The sequence below is a fragment of the Aedes aegypti genome, chromosome 1 (genome assembly GCF_002204515.2).
Source record: "Aedes aegypti strain LVP_AGWG chromosome 1, AaegL5.0 Primary Assembly, whole genome shotgun sequence".
Classification (NCBI taxonomy): domain Eukaryota; kingdom Metazoa; phylum Arthropoda; class Insecta; order Diptera; family Culicidae; genus Aedes; species Aedes aegypti.
Genome location: NC_035107.1, coordinates 235,764,039 through 235,787,270, shown reverse-complemented (window position 1 = coordinate 235,787,270; position 23,232 = coordinate 235,764,039). Strand labels below are relative to the sequence as shown.

Below are 23,232 nucleotides of genomic sequence, written 5' to 3'. Positions count from 1 at the left end.
TCGTTGTGCTTATTGAACAGTTTGAACAGGAGCCTCGTCTTCCGAATAGTCGCTCAAAGAATCTTCATTTGCCTCTATGTGAAGAACTTCACTACGATGACTATTCGGATATCTATAAAAGTTGGGATCACTTGCGTCAATCTTATGATTGATCTTGATCAGATGTTCTAGATCTTCAATTTCCATAATTGACAATTTTGATCTGTAGTTAGGTAAAATATGCGACCTAATTCATACTAATTCGAACAAGGTACTAGAAGAGAATGATCGTTGAAGGCATTGATTCAGTTTTTCAACTTCCATGACGTACGCAGTAAACGTCTCTCCCTTACGCTGCTTTAATTCGCGAATTTGGGCCTTGATACCCCTATCGCGATTTGGATTTCCATATTGGAAGCGGATTTCGTCTTCAAACTTGCTCCATCTGGAAAATCAGTCTTCTCGAGTAAACCACCAATTCACCGAGTAAACCACCTCGCATCAATTTGTCCATTTAATCCAACTGCAAAGTATATGTAATGTTTAGCTTCCACTCGGCTGGTTAGCCGTAAAACCACGATTCATAATTAAAATCAAGTACATATATTAAGCTTTTTCGGTAATCCAACCGTATGGTTATAATTATAATTATAATTAATTAATTCATTATGCGTGGTAAAGATGAATAAATTATGGGTGAAATTATGAAAAAATGCACGTGCTCGGCTGGGATTTGAACTTTGAACCCAGGACTCTAGTATACTAGACGAGCGCTTTACCAACTAAGCTATCGAGCCACTTGATGAGACCCAATTACCTATTGATGATTGGATTACCGAAAAAGCTCAATATATGTGTTGCTATATATCAGAGTGACTGCCTCTCTGTAGTAATCATATAGTCACTTAACTGCGAATGGCCTTCCTCCATCTATACACTTCCTCAATACATTTGTTGTGAAAGCGATGTGGGTATGATAGGCAAACAGTTTCAACACAACATAAATCACAGCCAAAGCCAAAGCCAAAGCCAATCCAAATCCAAATCCAATTCAAATTCAATCCAAATCCATTCCTACCCAAACCCAATTCCGAATTTAAATCCAATTCAAATTCAATCCAATTTGAATTCAATCCAGATCTACGAAAAAAAAATATCTATAAAACCACAGCCCCTCGAATAGCCCTTTTATAATCTCTACATACTCAACAATGGATCCCCATAAAAATCGCAAACAATTGCTCCATCTCCGAACCGATTGGCAGTTCTCGCTTTGAAAAGCGTTCGAGCGTTCTTTTCATCACATCCATCCATCACGACCATTCGGTTCGTCCCATTTAAGTGCTCCAATCTCGCGGTCCGGTTCTTGCAGCGCAGTTTTATATCACGCCAAAACCAGTGTCGTTCTCGAGTGCGTGAATGTGCGTGCGTGATTTTTTACCCCTATCTATATGTGACAAATTAAGTCCACTTTCCCGGAAATGAAATTACCCAACTCGAGCGCAGTGCGCCTCTTTGATGTGGCGCTCATGGTGGTGCTGTTCCCCTTCGTTGGAACCATCCACGCCGACTATTGGCAGCATAAAAATGCGGATAGTGCACAGATAGACGGTAGGTTTGGTGGTGGTCAAGAGGTCCAGTTCGATTTCGAGTGGCGTTGGTGGCGGTGACACAAAACCATGATGGATGAATATGATTGTGGTATTTCTATAAAAAAAAACTTGATCTAGCACTTTCAGCCCTATGAAATGTATCAATCGTCCAAAAGGTTTATCTCAATATTCACTTTTAACTATTCAAATGAAACTAACCTTGAAATGAGAAACCATTCGCATCAAGGTTAGGTTAAAGGAAATTTACGCGGGTAAACAATATTCTCCATGGTAAAGAGAAGGCAGAGGTTTCCATTATAAGACAAACTGAGACTCTAATCAACTTCGGTAAAGTTTGCATTTCATCCTGATTTATTACAACCTGATTCATTTCGATTGGATGAGCTGGGTGCGAGGAGTTCTTTTTTGTATTGATGTAGGGTTCCTGATACGCAATTTAGCGGGCCTAATAATAAATTTATTTATCAATTCATTCATCTTATAAAGACAACTTTCTATAGCGTGATATTCAACCTTTTTAAAAATCCGAAAAAAAAAAATAAAATCGAAAAATGAAGCTCGTAAACCCTACCGCTTCCATCCGTGCGTAAACATCACCGGGAATAAATATTCACTCTCCAAACTGACATCAAACCTAATTCGCTTCTCATCTTTCCCGGTGACCATTCCCCAGGCCCCAGCTGCCCTACCGGAACGACTTGCGTGCGCCCTTTGCGGTGCGACGCGATAATGCAACTCTACTGGAAGAACCTGACATTGGCCATGGAAATGGGACCCAACTGGGAGATTGGTTCCCCCCTAGCAGCCCTCCCATCGCCCTTGGACGTAGCTTTTCAGCGGTGCTGGATTTTCACCGAAGCCAGTGGCCGAAGTCATCACGAAGGCGTCTGCTGCCAGCTGGAGGAACCACGCGAGCTTCGACCAAGCGACGTGGGCTATGTGGAAAATAACGCGCTTCTGATGTTCGATCCGGATGATGACGTGGAGAAGGAGGACGACGAAAGCCAGGGGCAGGTCACGGAGGATGAACAACAGCAGCAGCTGAGTAACGACATCGAACAGGACTGGCGCAAAAGTAACATTCGGAAGAGCTCGATTCCGGATTACGAGCGGTTAATCGGGTAATTATGGCGCGGATTTGATGGGTTTTGGCGTCTCTTGGGGGGATTCTATAACAAATAACCGAAAACCGTTTACCCGAATGGTTCAGTATTCTGAAAACATTAAGTTCTTAGGCGTAAATAGCCATCATAGCGAAGAGTTGGTTTCACGGACCCTTCGCATTGGAGGTGGTAGATCATTAAGAATTTGCATAACTTTCGAATGCGATAGGTTTCGCCGAATTATGGATGCAATATTTTAGCAGCATGCATAAAAACAGAATTTACCAAAATTTCTATAACTTAAGCGTGAAGCCTGGCGAAACAGTTGAATTAAACAGTTATAAAAATTGAATTAACTTTAAGCCTCTGTAAATTGGTTTTGAAAAGCATTGTCTTTGTTCCAATTATGACAATAGTGTTTATAGTATTCATCATAACAGTGTACCAGTTATGGACTATCGATTATTCTCAAGTAACGAGCTCGAATGATAATGCAACGCTAATAAGTAATGAAGTGATTGCATGTAACATTTTCTAGAAATGTTGTGTTAAATTGATATTAAATCAACTTATCTATTGCCAAAGGAAGTCAAAATGTTGTGAAAATCCAAAATACCATACAAAATTGCGTTGATGCATTCACATTTCACATAACTTTTCCAGTTCATTATCTTGGGGAATAACAGCAACAAATCAAAAATCGAGTGTCACAGAAAAAAACTATCCTTACCATAAAATTAGTAAATGCTGCTTGCGAACTTTTTCGAACGTGTGATTGAAAATCCTAGTAATTGAACACAAAACTTGAAAATAATGGCATACTGAATTATCTTGTCATGGAAGTCCTCCATAAAATAGCTTTACTACTTTTATTCCACTGTACAGAAAATGTAAACTAACCGGCCCCAGAGTATCGCCATAATTTGGTTCTCATATACTCTCTGTACCAGTTATCGTCATATACCCATAATAACACGATTTCCAACTCGAAACGGTATATTTGATTGCACACCATCTAAATTAGTATCATTCTTGTGAATAAGAGTCAATATATTATAGTGGAACAATAAGAAAAAAAAAAACTGTTTTTGTTCCCACTATTGCCATAATAGGAACTTCTATCCTGTATGCAGTGTTGATAGACTCACACTCAAATCTCAATCAATATGCTCTCCCGTGAGAGCAAACTCATTAGAGATCTGCAGCGCAAATATAACGCTTGAGATTTTGATGCAAAATCACTCAATCAACTCAAACCGTCAAAAATGATTCAGTAGCAAAATCCGTCAAAAACTCATGAATCCCGAATGTTGTTGTTTACGTTAGAAAGGATTACTATAATTTTACCAGACCGTGTGTGAGTAAACTGTGGAAATACGACACAATGAGTCAAAAAGGTGAGCCAACTCATCCATGATTTTTTGACTGCTGAGCTGCGTGATTGACAACTCACGCATGAAAAATCTTGGTTAACGCGCCCAGTCTAGCGTACATATTGGGAGTCGTGGGATCGAAGCCCACCAGAACGATTCTATTACACTGTAACCTCAATTTACGAACTGGATCGGGGGTGCGTAAATTGAATCAGTGCGTAAAACGAGGGAGCTCAGTTCGTAAAACGAGGTTTTGCCGTTTGGAGTCTACTTGTATGAAATTAATTTATATTATTTAGAAAAAAATGTGCTCTTTTAGTATCATTAACATATTATTAATACATTGGGTTCTTAATCAGTCTAGAATGTGTGCAAGTTAAGGTCTTCCAAGAACTCTTTGGAGTTTGGGCATATGATTCAACATGAGTTAACAGAGATCAATTTATCATTTCTATGTAGAAGAATGTCTCACAATACTGGACCCTAGAAGATTGTTATATTTTTAAGAAGCGTTTGAATTGTCAGATCCAAGTTTTGGTAACTAAGTGAGTAGGTGTCCTAGTTCATCCAAAAACTTCCTGGAACATATACCTGTAATGTACTGGAATATTTAGCGATCCTTTGATGTTTTGTTGATATGGCACAGGCCCCTAACCATCCATGTGAGCAAACGGTGTGTTGTAATAATTTGTGCGGATGTCCTAGGTCCTCCAAGGACACTATTGAATATAGGCCTTGGGATCTACGACCGTTATAAGAGATTAGAGGTTAGTTTTCAAATACTCCACAGGCCCCTAACCATACATGTGAGTAAACGGAGTATTGTTTTAATTTGTGCGGATGTCCTAGGTCCTCCAAGGACTCCATTGAATGTAGGCCTTGGGATCTACGACCGAAATAAAATAATAGAGGTTAGTTTTCAAATACTCCACAGGCCCCTAACCATTCCTGTGAGTAAACAGTGTATTGTTTTAATTTGTGTGGATGTCCTAGGTCCTGCAAGTCTATCTCGTATATAGGTCTTAGGATCTACAAGCGTAACCAATTATCAATACATGCTCTTTTGATATGGCACAGGCCCTTATCTACACCGTGTCCATTTAGCTTAAGACCACCTACATTTTAGAACAAATGAAACAAATTTTGTTGAACTTCAAAGTAGTTGTGAATGTTTTATTGAGTACTTCAGTTGTACAGTATTTTGTAATGATTAACTTACGACTAATGAATGAATCTAATTTTTTAGAGCAACTTTATTGATTTCTGCTGTCCATTTTATTTAGGACCATTTCATATATTGTTCGCTTTTACACAGTAAAAGCTATGTAAACAGTGAAATTAATGTGTCAATAATCGGTCACCTTACCATTCCTGTTAATAACCTGGAACATTCGGTTCGGCATACTGTTAACCAAGTTTTCCAGTACAGTCTTCTCAATATTTCCCCATGCCTCCAAAATAGCTGATTTGAGCTCATCAACAGTGGCGTACTGCTTACCTTCAGCATAAATCCTGCGTACAAGGATTCCCCAGAGGTTTTCCACAGGATTTAGGTCTGGGGAGCGCGCTGGCCAGTCCAGCAAATCGATTTTGTGGTCCTTTATCCACTGTTTGGTTTCCTTGCTTGTGTGGATAGCAGCATTGTCCTGCTGAAAAGTGAACTTTTTGCGTCGAAATCTGCGCAGGAATGGTAGAAGACGCGTTTCTAGCACCTGGATGTAGTCCTTGCTGTTCATTTTGAACGACGTGAACGCAAGGTCCAGCTTTCCAGATGCACAGAATCCTGCCCAAACCATGCATGAACCGCCACCAAAATTTCTTGTGGTGGAATATTGTTCTTCTTTCCGCAAATCTCTCCAGTATCCATTAAATCCGTCGGGACCATCCAGATTGAACTTCTTTTCATCACTGAAGATCATCTGGAAGTAAACAAAAAAGAAAACATACTTTTTAATAAACATTCCTTAATCACGCTGAAAATTACTTTAAAATAATACGCCCTTTTCACAACTTACCATGGGCCACTGTAGATTCATGTTGGCTTTTGCAAAGTTCAAGCGTCTCTCGATGTGGGATGGAGTAAGGTTTGGAGCTTTTGCCTTTTTGGCCCTTTTTATGTACGGACTTTGGACCAAAACTTGACGAATAGTCTCCCGGCAAACGTTCAAATTCAGCTCCTGCTTAATCTGCTTCAGCGATTTTTGGGAGTTCGAAGCGGTTCTAACGATTTCACGTTTCTCTCGTCCGGAAAGCTTCGATTTGCGAGGTTTCTTCCGATTTTTGCCATATCCGGAAGGATTTTTCAGATAAGTTAGGACCACTTGATGTGACCGGCCAATCCGACGAGCAATTTCTCTGATTCCAACTTTATCCCGGTGAAATGCTTCTATTTTGCCTTTCTCCTTATCCGTCAGTGCTTTTCCCTTCGACATAATGAACTTTTTCTTCTTAAAAATTTCAAAACACACGTAAAACACTTGTGGTCTTAACTTAAATGGACACCGCAAAAGTATGCGAAGGACGAATAAACACTGATCCTTCATCATCATCCACCACTACTCGTACATTCGACTGCTTACACAAATACAAGCAAAGTGTCATAGGGTGGGTCATAAATATAAACTGTTTTCCTATTGGATCTGAAAAAAATCAGGTGGTCTTAAGCTAGCTGGACAAAGTGTATATGTAGCTGAAAATGAGAATTGTTATAATTTGTACCGATATCCTAGATCCTCCAAAGGCTTCATTGAATATAGGCCTTTGAATCTACAAACGTAATCAATGGGCTATAGGTAGTTTTATAATATGGCACAGTTATATGGCGTTCATTTAAGCTATCGGAATATTTTATTGATTTATACGGCTGTCCTAGGTCCTAGGAATCTACGGCCATAATAAGTGATTAGAAGTTAGTTTTCAAATACTCCAAAGGCTCCTAGCCCTGTGAGTAAACGGTGTATTGCGGATTTTTTTGGTCCTCTAAGATCTCTATCGAATATGGGCATTACGATATACAGTGAAACCTCCATGAGTCGATATTGAAGGGACCATCGACACATGGAAATATCGAGTCATGGAACAACAATCCTTTGGAAAGCTGCTTCTAGGGACCATCATAGTAACCATGAAATTTTGCTCTTAGTATGGTTCCATGAGTCGATATCGAGTCATGGAACATCGACTCATGGAGGTATCACTGAACAAACGTAACCAATCATCAATAGAAGTTCTTCAATATTGCAAAGGCCTCTTACTATCCATATTAGCAAACGAAGTGTTGTATTGAGTTGTGTGGATGTTTTTTTTTATTTCCAAGGACTCCATGATATATAGGCCTGAGAATCTACAAACGTTAGTACTTGTACATTGATGCTACTTATTTATAGCATAAAATCTAAATTTCTAAATCTGATCTGTACTGATATTTATGAATTTACTTCAGAGGTCGCCATCTTGAATTCCAAAATGGCGTCGGACATCGATTTTCGCCATGCCTTCGTCGTGGCCGTTCCGAAAATACTCATAATGCATCAGTTTCCAACGATTTTTCCAAACCAGGGGTCGCCATCTTGGATTTCAAAATGGCGTCGGACATTGATTTTCGTCATCCCCTCGTTGTACCCGTTCCGAAAATACCCATATTACATGGGTTTCTAACGGTTTTCCACAACCGGAGGTCAATAATTTTCCACATTATTGTCTAAACTCAATTCACGCACTGCGTAAAAAAGTGACGTAAATTGAGTTACTTCGTAAAAAAGCGACTTAAATTGAGGTAGCGTAAAAAAAGACTTCGTAAATTGAGGTTTTAGTGTATTTTTCACAATGGGGATTTTTTTTTATTTCCGTATGGGTTTGGGCCGAAAGGTCTCAGATTTTCATGAAACTTTTTCCACAGGCAGGGCTCATCAACATATGAATAAAAAAATGGGAAAAATTCAGGGTCGCCTATTTTCCCGGAAAACTCAGTTGGAAATTTTTTGTTTTTCCATGACACTACTTACTTTGAAAAATCATAACTCAAGAACGAAGCATCATAGAAACAAAGTTTTTTTTTATGAAAATGATAGCAAATTTTCTCAGGAATAAAAAAAAATATTAATTGGAAACAGTTTTCCACAAAATTTTTCACCGTTGAGAAAATTCGTAAAGAAAAGCCGGAAAAACTATGTTCCAACTCGTGGAAAATTTTCAAAAAACTATTTTTGAGACGATAATTTCATAAGATTTAATCGCTGAAATTTTTGAAATGTACTTTTTTTTCGTTTTCGAGTTATGGCCAATTTTGTAATAAATGTGCAAATGTGCCATTTTGAGCCTTTTCTTTGAAAAATCATTACTCAAGAAAGAAGCATCGTAGAAACAAAGTTTTTATGAAAATGAAAGCGAATTTTCTCAGGAATAAAAAAAATATTAACTGGAAACAGTTTTCTACAAAATTTTCCACCGTTGAGAAAATTCTTAAAGAAAAGCCGACAAAACTATGTTCCAAATAGTGGAAAACTTTCAAAAATATATTTTTGAGAAGGTAATTTCATAAGCTTTAATTGATGAAATTTTTGAAATGTACTTTTTTTTCGTTTTTGAGTTATGGCCAATTTTGTGGAAAATGACCATATAAGCCTTTTATTTGACAACCCATATTTCAATCGAAGCATCGGAAAAACAAAGATTTTTTATCAAAGCAATTGTAAATTTTCTAAAACATCTAAAAAAAAAGATATGGGATTGGTTTTAATGAAGTATAAGTCGGAATGGATGATATTTTTCATGAAAAATTACACCGCTAAGAAAAACTAGAAAAAACTCTTTCTGCCTCAATTTTTCATTACACTGAAAATGGATTTTTTCTTTTCTATGGAACAAATAAGATTATTATTATAATTTTTAATTTTATTTATTCAATTATTCAGTATATATATATTACATTTTCATCTTAACACTATCTATTTTTTCAACCGGGAAGATTGTCTTTGGTTGCTAACACCAGAAGATTTTCGTTTCTTTGTATTATTAAAAACAAAGCATGCTGTATTTTCTTGGTTTAGATTTGTGTCTACGACCTTCAGGTATTCTCAAGCGTGAGTTATGAGAAATTGAGTTTTTCACAACACTGCCTGTATGTTTCGATTATATTTGGTCAGAAGGGTCCATGCACAAAACATGGAAAAACAGAATATTGCAGATGCAAAATTACGTTAGCTCCATTGCACTCTGATCAGATTTGATGAATGTTGTTAACTGCGATTTTTCTTTGGATGGAAGTGTGCAGTTAGAGTGGGTCGAGTACTTTTAAAGTGAAGATGAATCGAAGCCACATCTTAAATGTTCAAGAGCACAAATCTAGAGAACCAGACAGTCATTATAACTGACAACTGAATCGATTGATCACTCTCTGGTGGTGTTCAATCGATCAAGTTTTCATCTTAATCATTGTCTGATTCTTTAGATTTGTGCTCTCGAAAGGTTTGAGGCAAAGCTTCGATTAATTTTCACCTTAACTACAACAACAAAAACCATCAGCGCGCTGAAGAATGCGAGAAAAGTCCAGAATTTCCTAGTGATTCGTCAGATCTTTCGGCATCTTCTTCTTATCAATCAAAATACATTCAAAAGTTTGTAACAATTTCTGTGAAGGCAGAGCGAACCAAGAATAAAAAAGCAATTAATTGATTTATCATTGCATTTTTAGTCCATTCCAGAACCCAATGGAAGCTGACAGTTTTCAAGGATATACCCTTTAAAAAGACCCAATAAAAGAGCCGAAACGTCGGGTAAAACAAAACCCACCGTTTCGAGTTTCCTAAGACTAAGAAAGTCAAACTAACGTAGTTTAAATCTCAAACATTCCAGTCGAATTCATGTACCATTGTTGTTGTTAGTTGTCTGGTGTCTTATATCCTAGAACCCGGTTTTGAATCAATACAGTTTGACTTGGTCCACTCTAACTGATTGCATACTTGAATATTTCTGGTCTTCAATGCCCTGAGTCAACATAACGTTGTCAGACTATAGTATATCTGAATTGAGAAATAAAATCTCAAAGAACTTACGATACTTTAATCGAAAGATGCTAATATTCAGGGTATCCAAAAGATGTGGCATACACTCTCTGTTAAATTATTGTTATATTTCAAGAAATTGTTCAGCCAGAATGAACTAAATCACTGAACGATATCGTTTGGTTCAGTCACAGTAGAACGAGTGCACAAAATCCATCAAAAAATCGTTTTAATTAAATGGTATAGTACTAAATTCGGTTTTTTTCATCTACTTATAGGTATTCTACTAAACAGCTCGAAGATTTATTATGCAGTTTATTGTTTACCAGCTCATCCCTGGACAAATTCTAGAGGAAATCATTTAAAGATTATTTTGAAGCAATCCTTTGTGAAATTTCTGATGAAAAAGCTGAAGAAATCTCCGCAAGAATCGCAGTAGAGATTTTACTAGAGAAATACCTGGATGGCCCAGATAGCCGTAGCGGTAAACGCGCAGCTATTCAGCAAGACCATGCTGAGGGTCGTGGGTTCGAATCCCGCTGGTCGAGGATCTTTTCGTAAAGGAAATTTTCTCGATTCCCAGGGCATAGAGTATCTTCGTACCTGCCACACGATATACACATGCAAAAATGGTTAATCGGCAAAGAAAGCTCTCAGTTAATAACTGTGGAAGTGCTCATAAGAACACTAATCTGAGAAGCAGGCTCTGTCCCAGTGGGGACGTAACGCCAGAAAGAAGAAGAAGCCTTCGGAGAAACTCCTGTAGGAATTTCTGAAGGGCTTCTGGTAGAATTTCTGGAGAATCCTTGGAGGAATCCCACGAAGAATCATTGTAGAGAATTTGCTGGTAGAATTTGTAGAGAAATCCCTGGAAAAACCCCTGTAGAGATTTTTCTGGAAAAAAAACCTGGAATAATGCTTGGAAAAATCCCAGAAGACATCTCTGGAGGATTCTATGAAGAGATTTTTCAAAAGGAATTAATGTAAAGCATTTACTGGAGGAACTTTTTTATTGATTTTCCTTAAATAATCCCTGAAATAGTTCTTATGATAATTTCTGAATAAATTGCTGCAGCAATTCATTTCAAGAGGAACTCTTGGAGGAATCCCCGAACGATTCGTTGGAGGCTCAGAACGAGTCCATGCAGAAATTCTTGCGGAATCCCTGGAGGATTATCTGGAGAAATCATTATTCATGTCGCGATTTTCAAGGCAGTAACTCTGGGACAATTCCTGCAAGAAATTCTTGAGGAATTTGTGAGTTGTGGAACACCTGCAGAAACTCCTGCTAGCAATCCAGGGAGGAATCCCGGAAGAAATTTACGGAATAATTCCTGAAAGAATCTTGAGAGGACTACTTGAGGATATCTGTGTATGTTTCCGTGGAGGAATCCTCAGAGAAAATTCGGAAGAAATCTCTAGATAAATATCTTGAGTAATCCTTGAATAATGTCTTAGTGTAACTTCTGGAGAAATTCCTGGAGGAAACCTTGAAGGCATGAAAATCACTAATTGAACTTTAACATACTCGATTATAAGAAAAATTTAAAAAGTGTAGCCTTGAAGATTCTCTGGAAGAATCTAGAGGAATCTCTGAAGAAAAACCAGAAGAAAGCGCTCTGAAATTCTCTGGAGAAATTCCGAAGCTTTCCTGAAAAAAATCTTGAAACAGATCTTGGAGGATTTCTGGGAAAAATTCCTGAAAGAATTCAAGTAAAAAAAAATACTGGTAAAATCACTAGATCGTGCTTGCCAAATGACAATCCTGCAGAAATTACTTGCGAAATCTTTAAAAAATCACTGTAAATATTGTTTGCTGGAATCCTAGGAGGAATTCCTTATCGAATGCCTGGAGAAACTCCTGGAGGAATTGCTAAAATTTTCATGGAGTCCTATCGGAACTAATCTAAAATGCATCATGGAGAACAATACTCCTGGAGGAATCTCTGGCAAAAGTCCTAGCGAAGAAATTGCTGTAAGGATTGCGATAGAGATTATTCCTGAAGGAATCGACGAAATATATTCCTGGATAATTATCTGGAGGAGTATCTGGAGAAATTTTGGGAGGAATTCTTGAAGGAATCTCTGGAGGTTTTCCTAAAAAAACGTCATGTTCAAAACTTGAACTATGACTAGTCGAATGATTCCGATTCATTGTATAACCTTTTTTTAATTTGGTAATAACGGGAATGGAATTCGAGTATGATAACTTTATGTTTGAGAGGTCCATATAGCCTTAGCGGTAAACGCGCAGCTTTTCAGCTAGATCAAACTGAGGGGCATTAGTTCCAATCTCATCGGTAGAGAGGATCTTTCCCGCTTGCAATTTTTCTCGACTTCCCAGGTATAGAGTATCATCGTGCTTGCCAAAAGATATACATAGGCAATTCCTTCTGGAACAGGTTCCAGGTTCCCTTGTGCCCTTGTGCCCAGAATGGCTATACTCACAACCAATTTCCAGGGTTCCATTCTAGAGTTTCATATCTTTCATATAAAGCTAAAAGAACGAAAATTGGTTGAAAAATTGATTTTTGAAAGCGTTTCAAAGTCATGGTCCATTCTAGACCTGTATTGCATATCGTGTAACTTTTCCTTAATGCATTAGGAAGGTTAATGAAGGAGTTTGTTCAAGAAACAAATGTTTTTATGCTAATTGTATTCGGGATTTATGTAGGTTGCAGGACTATAATCCCATATGAAGCGTTGGATCTAATTGTTCTTTTCAGCAATTTTCTTTATTATGGTTTGAAGAATGAGTTTTCAGAATGAGATGATAAGTTTGTGCTTACATTCCAGTACCAACGTGTTTGAAACGGCTTTAGGACATTTCGTCGAATGACTTTTGGTCAAATGACGTTTGGTGGAATGGAATTTGCTCGAAAGTACATTTGGTCGAATGGACATTTGGTCGAAAGCTTATTTTGAAATGGTTTATTGAAAAATCATTTGGTAAAATTGATTACTATTTTCTAAGTTTTGCAAGGTTAGTAAACTGAATTAATACCTGTTGTTGAATTAAAAACGGGACATATATTGTAGTCATATTTTTAAATCTATGTATTTGTTAGTGATTTAAAGTTTTGCCTATATATATGATTTCGATCATCGCGAGTTTTTCGTTAAACAGTCAATTGCTCCACTTTCTCAAGAAAGCAAAAAAAAGTTCGTTGTATTTTCGGTTTCCACGCACCTAACGACGGATGCCATCACAAAATTGCTCTTATTGGTGGATTGACTCAATTACCTCGCAGTCTTATAATAATGTAATAAGAACTTGTAAATTTTGAAATCCTGATTAGTCTCAAATAGTTTGAGAATATTCTTCAGAATTATGTCACGAGTGAAAGTTAAGGACTGTTCATTTTATAAAGTGGACACTTTGTTTATGCTATATCTTTTTTATTTATTGATAAAATCGTAATCGGTTTTCTGTGTATCGTTGACCTATTATTCTAAAATGCTATGAAAATAAAAAATCTTTGAAAATGCTTTTGATTGAAGAGCTAAATAGTTTTTCCAAAAACTCTTAAAAAAAGCTGTCCGTCAAAGTTTAACATTATTTTTCGCAAAACAAAAATCCTTATTTTTATGAACAAATTGTATGTTTGTATCCTTTACTATTCTACTAAAGGTAAAGCTTTAAAAATATCAATTATATTCCACCATTCTATGACATTAGGTAACTTTAGTGATTTACCCATTTATGGCCAAATTTGCTGATACACCATCCTTTCACTCCCAGCAAAAGAGAAAAGTAAAAAGCGTATTCAAAACTAGTTTGGATTACTAAAGAAACTATATTAGTATAAACGAAAGCTAAATCGTGAGATTAAACTACAGTCTTAGGTATAAATTTTACTGTTTATGGTAGTTTTACTAAAAAGTCTCATACTTTTAAAATCATGTACGCATATTTATCGATCTACAGCAAATTGTAAACAGTTTTCTCCGAATTTTTCAATTGATAATCTCAGAATAACATATTATGAAAATAATATGTGGAAAATAAAATCGATTTTATTACAGCAGTGTTGCCAATTTTGATGATTGTCAATGTACTTTGATAGGTCTTCAAAGAATAAAACAATTGTGTTTCTGTTGTGTTTTGAATGTGACGTGGGGACTAACTAAGTAACTCTATGAAGGCGTAAGTTATTTTTCATATTAATACTATATTAGGACTTCCGTCAGGACGTACTTTTACACAAAAAATTCTACTCATATCAATTCCCATCAAATTTAAAAAAATCTCTTTAAAAATATACGGGAAAATTGATTTTATTATATCTGTAAAATTGTTGCTCCAAAAATAACTTGATTTTTTCCATCAGGCTCCTGATTGATGATGCTTTCGAAGAACAAGCCTTTTTTGAAAATAGAAAATATAAATTATCGAATTTTCCAGCCAATTTCTTACAATCATTGATTTTGATAACCTCAAAAAATCGACCGATCTAATCGTTGTTCCATATTCGTGTGAAATTTAATTATTTTGGAGAATTTTTATTATCACAACATTGTACAATACTAGTCGAACGATGTGCAAAAAACCGATTGAAATTTCATTGATTAATAAGAAAGATACAGCATGCACAAGGTGTCCACTTTATAAAATGAACAGTCCTTATTTGATCCTTTTTAACTAAACGTTGTACGGATTATATCCCATTACCCCGAAGGCCATGACCCCGAATTCCATTTCAGGGCACTAGCATTCCGGGCTATGGAATTCGAGGTCATGGCATTCGTGGTAATAGAATTAGGGGTAATACTTTGCAAAAAAACAAGAAGACATCGTCCAAGTAGTAGGATTCTCAGCATGTGTTGATATTACACACCTGTTGCACAGAGAAACAGACGTAACACTTAGAACAAATCGCGATCAAAATCATAGTCAAGAAAACATGTACGCCCAATGCTAAAATCGATGTGTTTGGCCGATGGACCAACAGATGGCGGTAGTGTGTAAACGTCAAACGCGAACAAAAACGATGCGAGCGCTGCGGGTGGTGGATTGACCAACTACAATATATTTGAATCGACCGTTAAAAAGGTGGTCGATGGACAGTGATGAGAGTGTGACGTCTGTTTGTCTGTGCCTGTTGCGTTTGTTCATAACAGCTCGATTTTGTGCGAATCGTACTTAATTTTGCGTAACTTGGATTAAGCGTGCACCATCTAAAATTGGAGCGGAAAAAATTGTTTCCTACACTATGTTATCATGAAGTTTATGAACCAACCAGTTAAATTTTAATGACGATTGAATTCCGACTGAAGAGAATTCTTGTGTAGCAGTAAGCGTCTATGGAGTACTTCTTTTGTGTTTCAAGTAGGATGTAGTTGCAGATGGTCGAATCGTTGTTAAAAAATAGAATGCTCATAGAATTTTGGACATATTTGAAAATGAGTGCTATACATTTAGATATAGGGGCCTAGAATGGGTTTTCTGACGAAATTCGAAATTACCGTCGCTTATTTTTAGCTTTAAATGAAACCAACATCCTTCCTCTATACGATGTCACTAGGTTTGCTATGTGTTCCCAGGGAAATATTGGACATATCACGTGAAGAAATACCTAAGATTAATCGAAAAGTGGGCCGAATGCAGCCTGGTTTCAGCGAGAATTGGTCATCTTTCCGGTTTGGAAATTTTCTCGACTTCCCACAACACCTGCCATATGATATACACTACCCAACATAAGTATGGAATCGTTGCAATACTGAGTATTGCAGCACTTTTAAGTTTAGCATCACCCAAAATCCAGTGATAAAAGTTTATTCAACAAAAATAAAAAATCGCAGGGGATCAAAGACGTATTTATTAAGATAACCTCAAAAATACATTGATCTAGCACTTCAGAATCACGAGATAATATTCATTTTAGGTTAGGCTAAACTTTTCAAGGTGCTGCAATATTCAGTATGAGCAGGTCCGACCCACTCGGTCTCAGATTTGGTACCACTTCTAGTACTGCATTTGGTCCCTCGGTAGTGCAAGAGGTACCCAAGTTTGACAGATCGCAGTACACTTTGCACGGCTATCTAGCCATAAAATTTTGGGCATCTGCAAGGGAGGTCTTTAATGTGTCTTTGGTATGAGCACAGACAAACAGACGTCACACTCCCATCATTGGCCATCGACCACCTTTTTAACGGTCGGTTCAAAAATATGGTAGGTGACCGATTCATCACCCGCAGCGCTCGCATCGTTTTTGCTCGTGTTTGACGTTTGCACACTACCGCCATCTGTTGGCCTATCGGCCAAACACATCGATTTTAGCATTGGGCGTACATGTCCTCGTGACTATGATTTTGATTGACATTTGTTCTAAGTGTTACGTCTGTTTGTCTGTGGTATGAGTGTTGCAATACGCGATTCCATACTTATGGTGGATAATGTACACCTCGATATACACATGTAAAAATGGTCAACCGATAAAGAAAGCTCTCAGTCCGTAACTGCACGGATAAAAATCTGATTCCCACACCATGATTTACAAGTCATGAAATTCATAAATTGGTTAGGTCGTGATATCAGGCCGACAAATCATGGTTTCTGGAGTCATAATCATGATTCTACTAAACGTAACATCTAGAGCAGGGATGGGAAAAGTACTGTAGCCAACAACTACCACCTCTACATTTACATGTTTCTACACGACCATCAAAATCCAAAGCAAACCATGACCGTTCAAAGCAAAATAATGTCACGGCTCTTCAAAACTGTAATCTTCTTCTTCTTCACAACGTTTTTTTTTTAAAGCACAGTGGTGACACGATTTTTCCGGTTTTCGGGCTTTTCCATTTTTGCTCGATTAAGGCAGCATGAAATTGAACTTGTTTATATGTATGGCAAAGGAATGAGTGTTCTCTTGCTGTTAGCGCTAATAGATTTCAATGAGTTGAAAACACAAGCGAAATATTAGCGATTGAATTATTAAAAAAAAAAAATCAATCATTCACCTTGGAATGGCTGCCCGAAAACGGTCATAGTGGAGAGACAAAAACAGTCAAGCAGTGTGTGAACCGTTGGCAGCGCAACACCTGATAATATTCGATCTGGCAGAGGTACGGTGCTGCCATCTGGAAAAAGTTTACTCTATGCGTGAAGCGTCGAAAATTTTACCCGGCAAGGTATAGGAAGTTAAATTTCAGATGCTTATGTAAAATTAACCACAATAGATATTCAAAATGTTTTCAGTACATGTTGATAAACATTTGTTACATTATAGACACATTATTTTGATTTTTATATATTTAAAATAATAAAATTCAATATTCTGTGGATTCTATAGCTTATCATCAATCTAACCCCGTACACTTAACAGAATTTATTTAAATTATGTTTTGAATTTTCTGGAACCATTTGAAAATTGACTTCCTATGCTTTGCCATGTAAAGAAATCGGAGCTTCAAGCATAGGGTCAACTGTGGTAATTGCTTCCGTCATCGCGAATTGATCCTGCTGCTGCTTTGTGTTTTGGTTGACTGTCAGAATCGATGAACTCTGGTAAATTGTGGTCACAGTTCCCAAGCCTGATCCAGAGCGACAACACAAAGAGATGCACTTTGCTCCAAGTCATTCGCATCGATCATCCATCATTCATCACGGTAGATTGGTACTGTGGTAAAGTGCGTGACTCTCTATCTAAAGGTTCTTGGTTCAAATCTTGCTCTAGTATATGTTGTTTTTTTTCCATTTTATCGGGTTGACTGACAGAATTATAAATAGATCATAAGATGAAAACACACTTGAATTATGATATCCGGGTGCATAATAATGATTTTTGATTCTGATTTCTACCCGTGTGTGAAAGTGCTCAAAAGAACACTAAACTGAGAAGAAGGCTCTGTCCTATGGGCTTATTCACAAATTTCATAACGCTGAAGGGTGTGGGTGGGTGTCCTCAAAATGTTACAGTTCATACAAAATTCGAAAAAAATATTCATACAAAATGCATTACGAGAGGGTAGGTGAGTGTCAAAAATGGCCATTTTTGGCGTTATGAAATTTCTGAATGAACCCTATTCGAAATGTAACACCACAAAGAATAACTTTCTTTCTTGATCAAGTCACAGTACTGTGCCATTCGGGTAAACGGTTTTCAGATTCATATATTTCGGGTAAATGATATAGAAGCCTCTCGAGGATTGTTTATAAATGAGCGAATCGTGGTGGGTGGGTTATTGATAATTTTATTGCTACCGTTATTGATGCTATGCGGCGCGAGGGAAATGTTTTCTAGGATTGCATTATTTATGGGATTTGGTTTACGATTTCTATTTTGGTGACGATCTGAGATTTGGCTCAATCGATGTGACTTTGATTTTCTCTCTGTAACGCAAATCATATAAATGAAGGAGACGTAAAATTTCAAAACGAATAATATATGTAATAATACAGAGTTCACTTTTATTGCTCTTAAAAATCAACAATTCACACTTTTCCAACGTTATCGGCTACAAAGGTGATTAGAGTTGGTAAAGATCAAATCAATCGTAGAAGGGTTTCTAGAAGATGAACAAGTAGGGCTATCAGGGCATTGAATTGATAAAAACCCTGAAGAGAATTGATCGAATAAAACTCTGCCGTTGGAATTGCTTTGCGAATCATTCCATGAGCAATGTTTTCAATTAAAGTCACTAATGACAAAAAAATGACTTATTAAAAATTGAGTCAATTTCCGCAAGTCATTTTGAAGTGAATTAACATGCAACCCAGTGCATTGAAAAGGCAAAAAGGCATCTATTGAAATATTTTTAGAAAGCTGTGTTTCTACAGAAACACCTAAAGTTCGAAAAGCTATGATTTCAAATTATGAAACAAATTGATGTTTTATACGCATATAAATGATGATTGCAACTCCCCCACATGTCCCATCAAGTCGATCATTGCGATAAACAAAAAAATTGGATCTTTTCTAAATTTGGATCCAGGTTCCAAATAAGTTTTAGTAATAAGTGCTATATCCCAGACAACGAGAAATCGCATGAAAGTTCATGTTACAACTCGTTTATTCATACTAATTACAGCAAACTCGCAAAACACCGTTGATAAACTCGTCAGATTGATGAGTTTCCTCGCATAAAACACTTCTTTTCTGAGTTCATTTGTACATTTTGTTTCGTCCCGTACACGCTAAGAAAATAAAATACTAGATAAGCTAAAAACCATTCTAAAACCATATTTCATCTATTCACTCATTGTGATGCATTTTAGAACATTAAGCTTTGGCCTGTATAAACGGATTTTATATCGGCAAATGATTTTTCAGTAATTATACATTTTTTGCATAAAGCTTTGAAATTCCATACATTTAATAAAGTTAGCCATTTTGAATGAACTGTTGTAAACAAGCGCCAAGAAACAAGAAAAAAAGCAATTTTTCACATTTTCCACATTTATCTCAATATTCATCATGTTAAGTTCCTGTTTTGGGTTACCATTGCTGCCTTTGCTCTACGTAGTCGATTTGGGTGATTCTACAAGTGAATGTTTCCATTTTAGATTTCTCAGAAGTAACTGATATTTTCTGCACATCATAAACAGCTGAATATCTTGGAAATAAAATTCAAAAAAGACTATTTGAGAATTATTTCCTTGCTGTTCACAGTACCGTCTTTGTTTTGCTGTTATTGCGGTGTATTTTAACAAAACCGCCTTGTGGCAACTTCCCTGCAAATAAAGTCGAGAAAATCCGAATAAGGAAGTGTACATTTGTGGGATTCTTCGCACATACCTGAACGTCCGCGCAATTGAGCACATGTATCTTTCTCACTAGAACTAGAAGAAACTTTTCCCAAAGAGCTTAACTCAGCGGTAGATAATTTTCAGGAAACTCGCCGTTGCTTGTTTCCTCATCAGGTTTGAAAAGTAAAATCAATCTAAGTCTCAAGAATAGGATGCAGCAACACATATGTTTAGTGAAATATAAATTACGGATATGCATTACAATGTATACAATATAATAATCCGGTGGATATTTTGTATGCGTTGTAAAGGATAAATATGAAAAATATCAAGGATATATTAAAGCCTACACTAAATAGTATTTTTTTATTTTCACCGTGTACACTCGTACAAAGTAAGTCGAATCAATCCGTAGCAGCTGTCAAATCGACATTTGTTATCATCAGTTAGGGTTCATTCAAATATTACGTAACGCAAAATTTGTCAGTTTCAGACCCCCACCCACCCCCACGTAACAGCTTTTGTATGGAAAATTTAGAATTTTTGTATGGGCCGTAACACTATGTAAGACCCCCTCCCTCCCCCTATTGCGTTACGTAATATTTGAACGGTCCCTTAAGTCGCATAAGATCACAGGTTAGTTCGGTGGAATATTTATACACTCGCATTGTATGTTATTATTCATCACATAATATATGCACGCATATCGCCTTCACTTTTGTACGTAGAAGGCCTTTTCGCGACACCTTATAAAAGAAATGTTGCACATACAAAGCCTCCAGGTGATTTCATTATACGTACATTTTGGTTGTCTGGGATGTCCTCTTCACCATTCAAAGAACTAGCATTCCTCTGAGCACCTCTAATTATCGACTTTCCTCGTCCATGCAGTCTGTCATCCAACGAATCACACATCCGAACAAAACGCTGCCTCATCGGTCCGGAATGCACGGTCAAGGACCATCGCTATCGACGATTCAACGGTCGTTGCAACAACATTCACCCCGGCAGATCTCTCTGGGGCTCAGCCGGCTACCCTATGGAACGACTTCTGCCTCCAGCGTACAACAATGGAGTTTCTTCCTCCCGGATGCTCTCCAACGATGGCCGATACTTGCCTAGTTCTCGAGTCGTATCGGACAACATGTTCAGCGATCTGCACATTCCGCACCGTAGACACAACGTGCTGATGATGCAGTTGGGACAGTTTCTGGTTCACGACATCAGCCGCAATAAAGCTACCCCGATCAATTCCAAGTGTTGTCTACCAGACAACAGCCACCGCAACCCTCATCCACATCCGGCTTGCTCTCCGATCCGGGTGTCATCCAAAGACTCGTTCTACTCACAGTTTAACGTGAAATGCTTGAACTTCGTACGGACGGTTATGGCTCCGCTTAATCAATGTCACGTTGGCCACGGCAGACAAATCTCCGAGGTAACGCACTTCATCGACGGTTCCATGATCTACGGAAGCTCCAAACAGGAAGCGGATGAACTTCGCGCTCATCAGGGTGGTCGGCTGAAATCGCTTCAACATCGACAATCGCTCAACGAGCTGCCTCCACTGGATGCACCCTATGTGTGTACCTCGGCAGCGAAGGCTTGCTTCAAGGCAGGAGACACTAGAGTGAATCAAGTCCTGACGCTAGTTGGCTTCCATACGCTGTTCTTGCGAGAGCACAACCGAATCGCCAGAAAACTGGAGAAGATCAATCCACACTGGTCTGACGACATCCTATTCCACGAAACTCGCCGCATCGTAGCGGCTGAATTCCAGCACATCATCTACAACGAATACTTGCCGAAAGTGGTGGGACCGGACTTCATGGAGATGTACGACCTCCACACTTCCCAAGGCTACAGCAATTTCTACAATCCGGAGAAGAATCCCGCTCTGACGAGTGAGTTTACAACGGCGGCATTCCGATTCGGACATTCTACCGTTCCGGGACAATTCGAGTAAGTACTGTTGAACGACCACAAACACATTTGTTTTCTAACCAATTTCCTCATTGTTCCAGACTCCCACATGGAGTTATCAACACCCATGAGACGTTTTTCAATCCGTCCGCCATCACGGAGCCCAAGTTTTTCGACGAACTATTTCACGGCATAATGCAACAGCCGATGCAGAAAGTGGACGACATGTTCACGCACAGTTTGACACGGTTACTCAATCCGGAGGAAGGAAAACCCTACGGACTAGATCTGGCCGCCATCAATATCCAGCGCGGTAAGGATCATGCTATTCGCCCGTACAACTACTACTTGCAGCTCAGCGGACGGGAAGTAATGCGTAGCTTTGCGGACTTCGGACCGGTTCATGGCCCCAAACTGGCCAGTCTCTATTCGGCTCCGGACGACGTCGATCTTTACGTAGGCGGAATCCTGGAACAACCCGTTTCCGGCGGAGTGGTTGGACAAACGTTTGCCGAAATCATTAGCGATCAGTTTGCGCGGTTGAAGCAGGGTGATCGGTACTTCTACAGCAATGGACGGCTCAGTAATCCAGGCCACTTTACGAAGCCGCAACTGCAGGAGCTGCAGAAGACGACCATGGCCGGAATTATTTGCGCGAACGTCAACGATAAGAACAGCTTCGAGGTGGCGCTGGAAGCTCTAAATCTGCCGCATGCTAACAAGTACGAATAGGCGATTGAAATTGCGGAATAATGAAACTAATTGATGATTTTTATGTTTGCAGGAATCCCCTGGTTTCGTGTCGGTCAGCCAAGATTCCCCATTTGAACCTGAAGTGGTGGAGAGATTGATTGAGGTCAATAGAACGATTGACCTATTTAAAGTGTTGTTATATTGTTGAAATATATGTATTTGTTTTAGTGCATGTTATGTCAATTATTTAATAAAAGCAGATTTTGCTTTATTTTGTTTATTTTGAATCGATAGTTTCATGTTATTTGTTATATGAAAGAATATATTTTCTTTAAGAATAACATTGTTTAATTCCCTAACCGTTAGAATGCTTGAAGTTGGATAAGTGAGAAGGGTATAATAGAACAGTACAAACCTAGGGGTGCGGACTCGAACATTTTGGTTGCTCAAATTGAACACAAACTTTTCCACGAGTGCAAACCGTTATTTGTTTGGTTGTCTCGTGTTTTTCTAAGGATTCCTCCAAAAACTATTTCGTAATTTTCTTCAACACTTCTTGAGAAGACATCTTAGCGATTTTATATGCAAATTTTCCCAGAAACTTCTCAAGGAGTTCCTTCAGGACATCTTGGATTTTTTTCAGTGAGTCCTTCCAGAAACACTTCACAAGACTGGTAGCACCTGACAGACTTTACTATGCCTAAGAAGCTTCTTACAAAAATTTGAATTCGATACCTTAGAAATACAACCTAGGGTCTTCCAAGAATAATCACAGAAATTACCTCAAATATTCCATTAGAAATTCCTCCAAAGATTTTATTTAATATTTTTCAGGATTTTATCAGGTAATTCTTC

At 37.9% G+C, this 23,232-nt stretch overlaps 1 protein-coding gene across 1 annotated transcript; it reads left to right on the top strand.

The window, feature by feature from the left end:
• Positions 1-1,249: 1,249 nt before the first annotated feature.
• LOC5564694 (chorion peroxidase) lies at positions 1,250-22,664 on the top strand. Its single transcript, XM_021837302.1, has 5 exons — positions 1,250-1,590; positions 2,266-2,713; positions 20,653-21,723; positions 21,786-22,406; positions 22,469-22,664. The coding sequence occupies exons 1-5, from the start codon at positions 1,461-1,463 to the stop codon at positions 22,533-22,535; spliced, it is 2,337 nt and encodes a 778-aa protein (XP_021692994.1). The 5' UTR covers positions 1,250-1,460; the 3' UTR covers positions 22,536-22,664.
• The last annotated feature ends 568 nt before the right edge of the window (positions 22,665-23,232 follow it).

Coding starts and splice junctions, on each gene's coding strand:
- LOC5564694 (XM_021837302.1), top strand. CDS start 1,461: ATGAAATTACCCAACTCGAGCGCAGTGCGCCTCTTTGATGTGGCGCTC. Junction 1,591..2,265: donor GGATAGTGCACAGATAGACG/GTAGGTTTGGTG, acceptor ACCATTCCCCAG/GCCCCAGCTGCCCTACCGGA. Junction 22,407..22,468: donor AATCTGCCGCATGCTAACAA/GTACGAATAGGC, acceptor TTATGTTTGCAG/GAATCCCCTGGTTTCGTGTC.